The sequence below is a fragment of the Malaclemys terrapin genome, chromosome 4, assembly GCF_027887155.1.
Source record: "Malaclemys terrapin pileata isolate rMalTer1 chromosome 4, rMalTer1.hap1, whole genome shotgun sequence".
Taxonomy (NCBI): domain Eukaryota; kingdom Metazoa; phylum Chordata; order Testudines; family Emydidae; genus Malaclemys; species Malaclemys terrapin.
The window spans coordinates 58,067,708-58,081,117 of NC_071508.1; the positions used below are offsets into that span (position 1 = coordinate 58,067,708).

Below are 13,410 nucleotides of genomic sequence, written 5' to 3' on the forward strand. Positions count from 1 at the left end.
CAATTTACCAAGGGTCATGGTGGATTCTCCATCACTGATATTTTTTAATCAAGATTCGATGTTTGGGGGGAAAGTTCTATGGCAAGTGTGATACAGGATGTCAGACTAGATGATTTTTAAGGTCAGGCTTGACAAAGCCCTGGCTGGGATGATTTAGTTGGGGATTGGGCCTGCTTTGAACAGGAGGTTGGACTAGATGACCTCCTAAGGTCCCTTCCAACCTTGATATTCTAGGATTCTATGATCACAGTCATTACTTCTGGTCTTGGAATCTATGAATCTGAAAAGTTCATATGTGACAAGCATCTCTCAGGAATGCACAAGCTATTACAAAGTTTAGCTCATTAACTGTATTGCAGCAAAAAACAAAAACAAAACACACACACACACACACACACACACACCAAACCAAAAATTGGCAAGTATTATAAAAAGTGAACATTAACCAGTATGAGTGCTGGGAAGACTTTATATCAAGAAGGTAAGTTATGAGCTTTGCCTTTGATTGTGTGTGAATCAGCTTCTCCAAAGAGTATGGTTAGTCATCCTTTGAAAATGGTGTAGTCCCCATCTGAGACAAGTGTACACGAAGTTATCTATTACTCTTACGCTATTCTGAATCAGACCTATTTCGTGCATGCTGTGCTGTTGGAGAGAATGTTGACTCCATCTAAAAAGTTATGGTCTACACTGGAGCATTGTGAGTGTGTGTCTGAAGCTGTTGACTTCAGTAGTGTCTTAATGATGTGGGGAAAAGTGAGACTGCTGTTTCCATGGACTCATAGCTCACTACTGTCCAAAACAAGCAAGCAGATGTAAACCGTGTTGAAACCTGCAGCTGCTTGAGCCTGTCAAAAGTGAAAGCTGGCATGGTAAAAGGAAGCACGGTGCCTTTTGCTGAGAGCTAGGGCAGTCCTTATCGTGCTTTGGCTGGAAACCTAGCAACCAAAGGTCAAAGACCATAGCTCATTATCCATATTTTCTTTCCTTGAATAATAGCCTTCAGATTTCATGGAAAATGGATGTAGCAGCAACAGGGATACTGCGACTTAAAAAGAGAGAGAGAGAGAGATTTGCCAAGAGTGTAAGCCAGTGTAAATTTGAACCAGTGTAAATTTGAACTAACTTTATTTAAATAAAGTTACAGTATACTTTATGCCAATGTAAACAAGAGCAGAATTCAGAGATGTAATTTAACAAAGTGACAATGGTTTCATGTTTTTTCTTTAGATAGCTATTGTCTTCTTAGTGTAATGTAAATCTTCCACCATGTAGTTGGAAACCCAGACACAATTGCATTGTACTAGTGAAAAAGATTAAACTTTCAGAATTTAAGCATATGATAACTGTGGTTGGAATTTACAGGATTCTGATCAATTGAGAAATTAACAGCTCCCAGCTTGTTAGCAGTTTTTTTCCCCCTGGGAGGAGGCATTGTGTAAACATCCCATTCAGCTATTTCCCTGATTGTAATTTGTTTGCTTAACCACCTGTGCAAACAAGCACTAGTAAGGAGTACTGTATACTAGGATGCATTTTGTACCTTTGTCCTGTTTGTCCAATCATTTCACCCAGTGCAAATAGTCACACTTGACAAATCTCACAAGCAAAAACAGTACTGGACTGGCCCAGTATTTGGATGGGAGCCTGCAAAGGATCATGTGCAGAAGGAAGAAGTACTGGCGACTCAGGATAGCATAAGCAAGGCCCATGTACAGTTTTAGAGATACTATATTTCAGGAAATGTTAAAAAAAAAATGCAGTCCTATTGACGACTTGTGATAATTAGAGCACATAGTACTTATTGTAAGATTAAGGTACATTTTATAACCCCAGGGTACTGGCTAAAGTTAATCTCTGGTAATTACTTTGTGTCCCCACAAATATTCCCTACACTTTCAATAGGGTGAAGGAGTCTTCATTTCCTAAAATGGTGTAACAGAATGCACTAGCCATGTAAACTGCTACTATATTTCACTCCAAAGATGGCTGTAGCTTAGAAGTGACTGAATTTCTAGCAACAGTTTTGGTAAAGTGCTTTGGTATCAGTTAGCATGGAAGATATTCTGTAAATCAGTGGTTGGCAACCTGCAGCCCATCAGGGTAATCTGTTCGTGGGCCACAAGGCAGTTTGTTTATATTGACCATCCGCAGGTTTAGATCTTCTGTGGCTTAGGTTTCTATAATGGTATTAAGCACAAAAATTCTTCCTTAAAAATTTCACCCATCTGGTTTAGATATGGTTTAGATCTGCAGAAAGTAAACTTGCTTTTTAAAAGGGGGAGTTCCCTCCACGACAGGGAAATAGAAGAGCGTTGCTTCACTTTTGGCAGTAATACACCCTTCATTAAATACATTTCACTGCATCATTCACTAGATTGTCCTGTGCGATAAATTGTCTGGGGACTTCAAAACAAACAAACAAAAAAACAACGGGTATTGTGATGAAATTCGTGAGCTACATACGCTACAGCTACATACGCTCAACTTTTAGCTTACAACATCTTCTTTTAAAGCTCTTTTACAAGACATTTCAGCCAAATACAGTGACCTGTTGCAGCACAACATTCGCTGATTAAGTAGGGGGCGCAGGCTAGAGAGGTTTTGTGCACTTCGAAAAGAAACAATAGAATCTCTTTCAAAGCACAAGAACAACAAGCTTGCGATTTCCTGAAATTTATGATGACCTCTCTGTCAGATAACTTTTCTGTGCAATATTACTGGTCATTTGAATTCCCTCAACTTGCAGCTCCAATGCCACTCAAACAGTGTCACAGATCTCTTTGAAAGTGTGTGCCCTTCAGAGGAATCTTCAAATCTTTCAGCTAGACTTAACAGGAAAGATGTCGCACTTTCCCACATTTTGGGTTATAGAATCATAGAATATCAGGGCTGGAAGGGACCTCAAGAGGTCATCTAGTCCAACCCCCTGCTCAAAGCAGGACCAATTCCCAACTAAATCATCCCAGCCAGGGCTTTGTCAAGCCGGGCCTTAAAAACCTCCAAGGAAGGAGACTCCACCACCTCCCTAGGTAACGCATTCCAGTGTTTCAACACCCTCCTAGTGAAATAGTTTTTCCTAATATCCAACCTGGACCTCCCCCACTGCAATTTGAGACCATTGCTCCTTGTTCTGTCATCTGCCACCACTGAGAACAGCCAAGCTCTTTGGAACCCCTCTTCAGGTAGTTGAAGGCTGCTATCAAATCCCCCCTCATTCTTCTCTTCTGGAGACTAAACAATCCCAGTTCCCTCAGCCTCTCCTCAAAAGTCATGTGCTCCAGACCCCTAATCATTTTTGTTGCCCTCCGTTGGGCTCTTTCCAATTTTTCCACATCCTTCTTGTAGTGTGGAGCCCAAAACTGGACACAGTATTCCAGATGAGGCCTCACCAATGTCGAATAAAGGGGAACGATCACGTTCCTCGATCTGCTGGCAATGCCCCTACTTATACAGCCCAAAATGCCGTTAGCCTTCTTGGCAACAAGAGCACGCTGTTGATTCATATCCAGCTTCTCATCCACTGTGACCCCTAGGTCCTTTTCTGCAGAACTGCTACCTAGCCATTCGGTCCCTAGTCTGTAGCAGTGCATGGGATTCTTCCGTCCTAAGTGCAGGACTCTGCACTTGTCCTTGTTGAACCTCATCAGGTTTTTTTTGGCCCAATCCTCTAATTTGTCTAGGTCCCTCTGTATCCGATCCCTACCCTCTAGTGTATCTACCACGCCTCCTAGTTTAGTGTCATCTGCAAACTTGCTGAGAGTGCAGTCCACACCATCCTCCAGATCATTAATAAAGATATTAAACAAAACCGGCCCCAGGACCGACCCTTGGGGCATTCCGCTTGAAACCGGCTGCCAACTAGACATGGAGCCATTGATCACTACCCGTTGAGCCCGACGATCTAGCCAGCTTTCTATCCACCTTACAGTCCATTCATCCAGCCCATACTTCTTTAACTTGGCGGCAAGAATACTGTGGGAGACCGTATCAAAAGCTTTGCTAAAGTCAAGGAATAACACATCCACTGCTTTCCCCTCATCCACAGAGCCAGTTATCTCATCATAGAAGGCAATTAGGTGAATCCATGCTGACTGTTCCTGATCACTTTCCTCTCCTCTAAATGTTTCATAATTGATTCCTTGAGGACCTGCTCCATGATTTTTCCAGGGACTGAGGTGAGGCTGACTGGCCTGTAGTTCCCCAGATCCTCCTCCTTCCCTTTTTTAAAGATGGGCACTACATTAGCCTTTTTCCAGTCATCTGGGACCTCCCCCGATCGCCATGAGATTTCAAAAATAATGGCTAATGGCTCTGCAATCTCACCCGCCAACTCCTTTAGCACCCTCGGATGCAGCGCATCCGGTCCCATGGACTTGTGCACGTCCAGTTTTTCTAAATAGTCCCGAACCACTTCTTTCTCCACCTTCTCCCCATGCTGTACTGCCCACTGCAGCAATCTGGGAGCTGACCTTGTTCGTGAAGACAGAGGCAAAAAAATCATTGAGTACATTAGCTTTTTCCACATCCTCGGTTACTAGGTTGCCTCCCTCATTCAGTAAGGGGCCCACACTTTCCTTGATTTTCTTCTTGTTGCTAACATACCTGAAGAAACCCTTCTTGTTACTCTTAACATCTCTTGCTAACTGCAACTCCAAGTGTGATTTGGCCTTCCTGATTTCACTCCTGCATGCCTGAGCAATATTTTTATACTCCTCCCTGGTCATTTGTCCAGTCTTCCACTTCTTGTAAGCTTCTTTTTTGCATTTAAGATCAGCAAGGATTTCACTGTTTAGCCAAGCTGGTCGCCTGCCATATTTACTATTCTTTCTACACATCGGGATGGCTTGTTCCTGCAACCGCAATAAGGATTCTTTAAAATACAGCCAGCTCTCCTGGACCCCTTTGCCCTTCATGTTATTCTCCCAGGGGATCCTGTCCATCTGTTCCCTGAGGGAGTCAAAGTCTGCTTTTCTGAAGTCCAGGGTCCGTATTCTGCTGCTCTCCTTTCTTCCTTGTGTCAAGATCCTGAACTCTACCATCTCATGGTCACTGTCTCCCAGGTTCCCATCCACTTTTGCTTCCCCTACTAATTCTTCCCTGTTTGTGAGCAGCAGGTCAAGAAAAGCTCTGCCCCTAGTTGGTTCCTCCAGCACTTGCACCAGGAAATTGTCCCCTACACTTTCCAAAAACTTCCTAGATTGTCTGTGCACCGCTGTATTGCTCTCCCAGCAGATATCAGGGTGATTAAAGTCTCCCATGAGAACCAGGGCCTGTGATCTAGCAACTTCTGCTAGTTGCCAGAAGAAAGCCTCGTCCACCTCATCCCCCTGGTCTGGTGGTCTATAGCAGACTCCAACCATGACATCACCCTTGTTGCTCACACTTCTCAACTTTATCCAGAGACTCAGGTTTTTCTGCAGTTTCATACCAGAACTCTGAGCAGTCATACTCCTCTCTTACATACAACGCCACTCCCCCACCTTTTCTGCCCTGCCTGTCCTTCCTGAATAGTTTATATCCATCCAGTTGTTGCTACAGATGAAACTTCAATGAAAACGATGCAAGAATTCCTAAACAATCTGATGGAAAATTTTTAAATGCAATTTGAGATTTTTAATATTCCAAAGGATTTGCTTTTATTTGTTCGTGATTCGTTTGTTGTCTCCGCCGATGGACCTTGCCCTTCTGAAGCAAAGAACATTTTGATTCAATTGGTGAAGGTACCATTCAGTTAGAAATTGTAAGGCTCCATACCTCAGATGTCTTGAAGGCAATATTCAGATAAGGGGGACTGTGTGATTTCTGGACTCAATATGCTGACGAGTTTCAGAATAGCTAGAATCTAGCAATCTATCTTTTAATGATGTTCAGATCAACGTACCTCTGCAAATCTGGGTTTTCTACCGTGAATAATATAAAAAAACATCACTGCAATCACCTGACAGATGAGCATTTTTACCACTGACCTCCTACAAAGCACTCTTCACAAAGCTTGCCATGGCAACCTCCCATTAGAGATTACCACAAACACAGGTAATAATGTTGATTTATAAACTTTGCTAAAAGATGGAAACACTAATATTTATATTGCAATCAATGTCTTTCTTTAATGGCAGCTGAAGGTTTGCCGCCCTCCCACCCCCGTCAGCTTTCTATGCAAATGACCCGCCTATTGTCATTAAATTCTCAAATAGTCCCATGGGTAGATCTAACTGAGTATCACTGCTCTATAAAATCCCACTTCCTAGTATGTTGGGGTGAACAGACCAAAGTGAAGAATTTTTACTTATTACCGGTATTTCCTGCATCTTGAGTTCACTAGTCTAGAGGTGACAGGTTGAACACCTTTATCAAGATTGTCTGACAGCAGTAATTAATAAGAATGCTATTTTTTAAAACCCTTTGGACTATTGAACTATCATTCTCCAGACAAAGTTTCCAAACACACAAATGAGAGCACAAGGTTAGACACATACTCACTCAGTATCAATCAACCAAATTACTTTTGAAGGCTGAAACTTGGCACACTTAATATGAAATGACTACGTAAAGCAATAGGTAGGAAGTTCCATATTAGTGGACCTGAGCTGAAAAAATTTTCTTACTGCACCCTCTGACTCCACCTGTCCATAACTCGTGTCCAGGTAGCAAACTTTCCAGCCACAGAAATAAAGAGCAGGCACTAGGAAAGAACCTCCACAACAGTAAGTACTTGGCAACCAGGTGCCATATCTGAAGAAGCAAGGAAACCCCTTCGCTGACAATATACCTTGAAAGTGCAAGAAAAATGCCAAGAACTAGACTCCTAGTACTACTTTGAAGAGAACTCTCCTTAACCTCCCCAGACAGAAGTAATGACCCGTAACATCTACCGAGGACATACAGTCATTCTCAACAGAGCGTCTACTAATGAGATATGGAAAGACAGGAGGAAGGGAATATTTTCCAGGCAACTGCACTGAAAAAGAACGTTCTCATGCTCCTGAAGCTCTCTGGCATATCCCCGCTGAGAGACTGACATCTGTTCTACTCTATTTGAATGAAGTGGACTTGCAGCACCAAGATGAATGCTTTAAAAAAATGTGATTTAAAAGTGCACTTGCTAAAAACTATTCTAACTTTTTGGGTGAAATGAACACACACACACACACACACACAAAAACACTAGCACTAGAAAGGAAGGATATTAAATTAATTTAACTTATTACAGAGTGTGAGAGTTTCACAGCTAATCTCCAAGTAACAAACATCTGAGCAGAGCAAATTCTGTTTTTAATTATTTATGCATCACTTAGTCTAGTTTACTACAGTTAAACAAAGGACAAGCAAGCAGAATGGGGTAATATTTTGACCCTGATACGGTACCAGCAGAGTCCTCGTGACTCAAATTGTTTCCTGTACATGAGCTTTTGTTTTTCCAAAAGTACATACTAAACACTGTGTCCCAGGAAAATAAATTATGTGATGTTTTGACCTCAGTCAAGACTTGGTATAAGTGTATGCAAAAAACAATGACTTCACCAACCATGCACCCATTTACACCTGACCTGAATTTGGCCCCTTAAAGGGATGCAAGCTCCTTGGATCCAAACCTGGCATCTATCAATCCTAGCTGAAATCTGAGAAAGGGAATGTTAGTCTGGGAATTTAAATGGTGCCTCTCAACAGTGCAGCACCTCCCAAGAACTAGACTTCAGTGCCAGAACTGGCAAGAAGCCCAGTTCCTGTTCTAGGAACTTGAAACAGTCAGATAATCTGATGGCCTCCATGTGAGAATAATATCAACTGAGATATTCTGTCAGAGTAGTTTGACGCTTTTTGTGATGCAGAGCCAAAGTGAAGCACTGTCAGAGGTGAAAGAATTTCCCTTTTGTTCTGTCATAGGTTATATTGTGCCAAGTGTGTATGGTGCTTAACAGGTGTAAAACAAGACAATGTCCCTGCCCTAAGCAGCTTACAGTCATTTCTAGTATTATCTGTATACAGAAATAAGGACATCAATACACCTCTACCCCGATATAACGCTGTCCTCAGGAGCCAAAAAATCATAACGCAGTTTCACCTATAATGCGGTAAATCGAACTTGCTTTGATCTGCCGGAGTGCACAGCCCCGCCCCACCCAGAGCACTGCTTTACTGTGTTATATTTGAATTCGTGTTATATCGGGTTGCGTTATATCGGGGTAGAGGTGTACTTACAGGATGGGGGACTCTATCCTGGGAAGTAGTGACTCTGAAAAAGAATTGGGGGCCATGGTGGATAATGAGCTAAACATGAGCTTTCAGTGCAATACTATGGCTCAAAGAGCTAATGTGATCCTGGGATGCATACACAGGGAAATCTCAAATAGGAACAGAGAGGTTATTTTACCTCTATATTTGGCACTCTTGCAACTGCTGCTGGAATACTGTGTCCAGTTCTGGTGCTCATAATTCAAGGAAGACATTGATACATTGGAGAGGTTCAGTGAAGAGCCACAAGAATTATTAGGGGATTAGAAAAAATGCCTTATAGTGATAGATTGTGCTCTTTGAATCTATACAACTTAGATAAGAGAAGAGCAAAAGAGAATATTAGGAGGTGACTTGGTTAGAGTCTATAAATATCTACATGGTGAACAAATATTTAATAATGAGCTCGTCAATCTAGCAGAGAAAGTTATAACATGATCCAATGGCTAGAAGTTGAAGTGAGGCAAATTCAGACTGGAAATAACATGTACAATTTTAATGGTCAAAGTAATTAACCACTGGATCATTTTACCAAAGGCTGTGGTGAATTCTCCATCACTGACTATTTTAAAATCAAGATCAGATGTTTTTCTAAAAGATCTGCTCTAGAATTATTTTTGGGAAAGTTCTATGGCCTGTGTTATACAGGAGGTCAGACTAGGTCATAATGGTCCCTTCTGGCCATGGAATCTATTAATGTTTTGGGGGATGGGAGAAAGGTTAGTAGGGTGAAAAAACAAGAAGAGAAGAGCACTGTGTGTTTATCATTTGATGTTAGAACTCCCCCACCATCACCATCTACAGGGATATTCTGAAAAACAACAAGGAGTCCAGTGGCACCTTAAAGACTAACAGATTTCTTTGGGCATAAGCTTTCGTGGGTAAAAAACCTTACTTCAGACTAACACGGCTACCCCCGATAAGGGATATTCTGAGAGTACCAATGCTGACAAATAGAAAAGAACATTTTTACAGTGGGCTAAAATCCCCACATTTATTATTTGTATTACCATAGCATCTGTGAGCTCTTTCCTTGGACCAGAAACCCACTGTGTTAGATGCTGCACAAATCCAGAATAAAAAACACACCACCACAAGAGTGTCTACACATTCTATGGGTTTTTAATATCCCTCTGCCTTTAAATCCTGGCTGTCACTATTTATGAGCTTATTGGTAACTCTGGAGGCCTCCACAAGAGACAAATAAGAAATTAATGTAAGAAACTTCTAAGAATGATCCAAAATAACTTTTCTATAAATCATATCACAGTTTTAATATTTATATCTGTCATTGAGGGCTAAAAACAAAATCCGTCTCTCAGCAGAAGAGGAGAAGGGGGATTCCTAGCTTTCCACTGTGTGATAGACCCAGACCAGTTGGGAACAGCAGAGTAGCAGAAGGGAGATATACTGGCCACTGGATAAGTAGTTTTCTGTTCCCTGAGTGACCAGAGCAGGGGCTGCTCCAGGCTAACAGACCACCTGACTCCAATTAATCTGCTAAGAGTCAGGTGAGGCAATTAAGCACCTGACTCTAATTAAGGCCCCTCTGATGCTATAAAAGGGCTCACTTCAGTCAAGCCAGGGGGAGCTAGGGAGCCAGAGGAGAGGAAGTGTGTGAGCGAGGAACTGGGAGCAAGAAGCTGAGAGTGAGTAGGTGTACTGCTGGAGGACTGAGAAGTACAAGCGTTATCAGACATCAGAAGGAAGGTCCGGTGGTGAGGACAAAGAAGGTGTTGGGAGGAGGCCATGGGGAAGTAGCCCAGGGAGTTGTAGGTGTTGTGCAACTGTACCAGGAGGCACTCTAAACAGCTGTAGTCCACAGGGCCCTGGACTGGAACCCGGAGTAAAGGGCGGGCCTGGGTTCCCCCCCTAACCTCCCAACTCCTGATCAAATACAGGAGGAATTGACCTGGACTATAGCTTCTACCAGAGGGGAAGGTCTCTGGACTATTTCCTGACCCACAGGGTGAATCTGTGAAGCGAGCAAATCTGCCAATAAGCGCAGGACCCACCAAGGTAGAGGAGGAACTTTGTCACAACTAGTATGGAACACTTTTTCTACTTACTTCTATTTGTGAAATGCTGGTCCTTAAAGCCATCTCATGCCAGGAATGACGGTCTCCTGTCCTTCTCTTTAGAGTAATTTTGAAACAAAATTCCTCCTTTGGATGTAAGGAGAAAACAATTTTGTGGCTACTACTTTTATTATTAAAAATGGCTTCTCTTCAGTGCTCAGATACCATATGATGGGCAAACAAAAATAACTAAAGAAACAGACAGGATGTAAAAGCTGTTCTGGGATTTGGAATATTAGAAGTGATCCAGTTGTTGATGGACTAGTGGTCAGAGTACAGGCGAGGTGGTTAAAAGTGCAAAATAAATTGTAAAGAGCCACAATCTCTTATTTATTTTAAAACGGGACTTCTTCTGCCATAGTAGCTTTCTTCATTTCCATATCTATAATGTCCAATTATAATAAAAGGCATTTTAAGCTTTTTTTAATGATCTCCCAGTTGCTGGTATTATGCAATGAAATATATTTCTTGTCCTGAAGCTACTGTATTTGAATATTGGTTGGTCGCTGTTTTGAAATGAAACAGTCTGTGGTTACAAGAGGGCAACACTTTTTAAAACTTTCTTCACCAATAAACTGAAAAGAACCAAACAGACAGATGTTTACACTTAACCTTAATCTAATAAATTCAGATTTCTACACAAGTATGAAATCTTATTAATCGTAAATCATCTTTCTCCTACTAATTCCACCTTATTTAATCTTCAAAGAACCAAGAGGGTCTCTCACATCTAGAGAGTTACAACTTTAGAATATCTAGCCTACAACACACAATTGTTAAAATGTGAACTGATACTCCAACTTCCAGGCCTGAGATTTTTTCCAGCAATTGTTCCCTTCTTTTCTTTCACCGTCTATAAATCACAATCAGCTGTTATATGCATCCACAGAAATAATTTGCCCTGCTATCCTTCTGCTTCCTCTGCATCAGTCACCTTTAAAAAGTCCATTTGTTTGGTTAATATTATATGGTTGTCTGTATAAATATTTTGTTCACACTCCCAAAATGGTAACCATACATTGTGAAATCTGCTTGTTTCTGGTATAAGGCTATTCATTTTCCCCCCTATTGCAATGACTTCCATACCTTGTTTCTCCGTTCCACTAATGCTGGAGTAACCTGTCCTCTTCCTGAATGGGTCCTTTGAAAATCAGTGTCCTGTTCTGGACTATAACCTAACAGAATCACCATGGGTTACCTTAAATGTTACTATATTCCTTCAAAATTCTATCATCTACGAATATTCCCATCATATGTGCAGAAAGGTCCTTATTTCTACATCCTCTCCAGCATTTGGCTTTTAAAAAAAACAAACCCACCACCAAACAGCACAAAAAGGTAACCACAGGGTTTTTTTTTTTAAATCCGTACTCCCTGTCATTTAAATATTTCCCAGAAAGTTGGAGCTCTCTTCTGCACTTACCTCCTCAGCAGTTCCTATTTGAAGAAGCTTCTCTGAGTTGGAGGATGGAGAGAGGAAATGTGCCAACGTATTGTGGCAGAAATATCAAAAGGCCACTAAATACAAGTTTAAAAATCATGGCACTGGGCATGCCACAGAAGCAATTAAGCAATGTCTGCTAAAAGGCCAAATTTTCCAAAGCATTACCTTTTACTTCACAGCTGTAAGTTGTCTGCACCCATTATTAAATTGCAAGCAAAAACCTGGCAGTTAACAGTGCAAGCAATTAGACTCAGTGTAATCAATTCTCACAATTTTATCTTGTAACTCATTCTTAAAGTCCCATCTGCTGGAATCAGGTATTTGCATGAGAACTTCAGCTTTCGTTTTTTTAAAAAGTAAGTTTCTATCCCCCATTATTGCAGAGAAAAAAAAATCTCAAAAATGTGAAAGAAGTGCATGCTAAATACTCACAAACCAGGAGGAAGGTAAAAATAATCCAAATATTTATTATTTCAAAAATCAACTATAAGCCACCGTAGTCTCAAGATTTTTTGGGCATGACTCATGGTTTTTGAATGTTTGAGGTTAGCAATACTAAAGATTTGTATCTGCAGTTTATTTGGAGGAGGGCTGTGGGCACAAAATATGAGTGCATATATTCTCTATGAAGACCTCCATGACTCTAGAATTCAATTCTTCCCATAGGCTGGATGTGTCATGGCGTTTAAGTTGTGGGGCAGTTGATCACTGAGATGAAGAGTTCACTGTATTGACTGTAAATTTTGCTATTGCGTAAGGACCACTAATGAGTAGGATGGATGATGATAATCTTTTTTTTTTTAATCAAAATCTATAAATTGCATTTGCAAACAGGGAGGCTGTCTTCAGCATTCCATAGATTTCCTTCCAAGTATTAACTTCAGCTTTTGTGAAACAACATACCTAATTTTCCATATTCAAAGCTGTTTAGACTAATGTGATCAACAAGTTGTGAGTTTGTTTTAATATTATCAAAACAGGCTACCAGGAAATCATTTCTTTTCTCTTATGAGTCTCCAAACACACTTATACCAACTTAACAGCATTTCAATAAACCAATGAATGTGTTTCCTAGAATATATTCTCTTCCCTCCCGCCCCAAAACAAAACAAAGAATCCTAGCAAATTTTATTATCTGCCCTTTTCAACTACCTTTTGGTACTTCACCACCACAATTAAAAAAAAAAAAAAAAAATACACCCCAGATAAGTTGCTTGTTCATTACCCAAAACTGCACAACAGAATGTCACCCTTTTGGATAAAAGAAATTTGGTTACAAAAGAGCATCTATTATCTCTAAATCTATTATTTAGAAGGCAATCCAGGTCATCTCAGAACCAATTTTCAAAAGTTTTCATTTAACATTACTTGAAGAATATAGAGCTTATACACATATTGTTTTATAAGTCTGTTTTTTGGGGTTACTATTGCTTGATATACCTAGATAAACAGCAGAGAAGTTAATTAGAAAGAAGAACTGGCAACAAAACAAAAGCCAAGCACAGATACAGACACTTCTGAGTATTCTGAAATGTAACATGGCAGTTATTCAAATGAATCAGGGCAAACTTTTCAGAGAATTAATTGAGTCTACTCAGTGCAAATAAGGGGTGCAGACCTGAGCTGTAAGATGACTGAGACGGATGTATTTAA

General features: G+C 40.8%; 1 protein-coding gene across 3 annotated transcripts in view; it reads right to left on the reverse strand.

Moving 5' to 3' along the window:
• DKK3 (dickkopf WNT signaling pathway inhibitor 3) overlaps positions 1-13,410 on the reverse strand; it is a 59,698-nt gene that overhangs the window by 33,030 nt on the left and 13,258 nt on the right. For 2 of the 3 annotated variants that reach the window (XM_054026732.1, XM_054026731.1), the window contains exon 5: positions 10,305-10,400. The exons of the other annotated variant lie outside the window; for it this stretch is intronic. In XM_054026732.1, the coding sequence (XP_053882707.1) occupies positions 10,305-10,400 (96 nt within the window). The remainder of the gene's footprint in view (positions 1-10,304; positions 10,401-13,410) is intronic. 3 annotated transcript variants of the gene reach the window in all.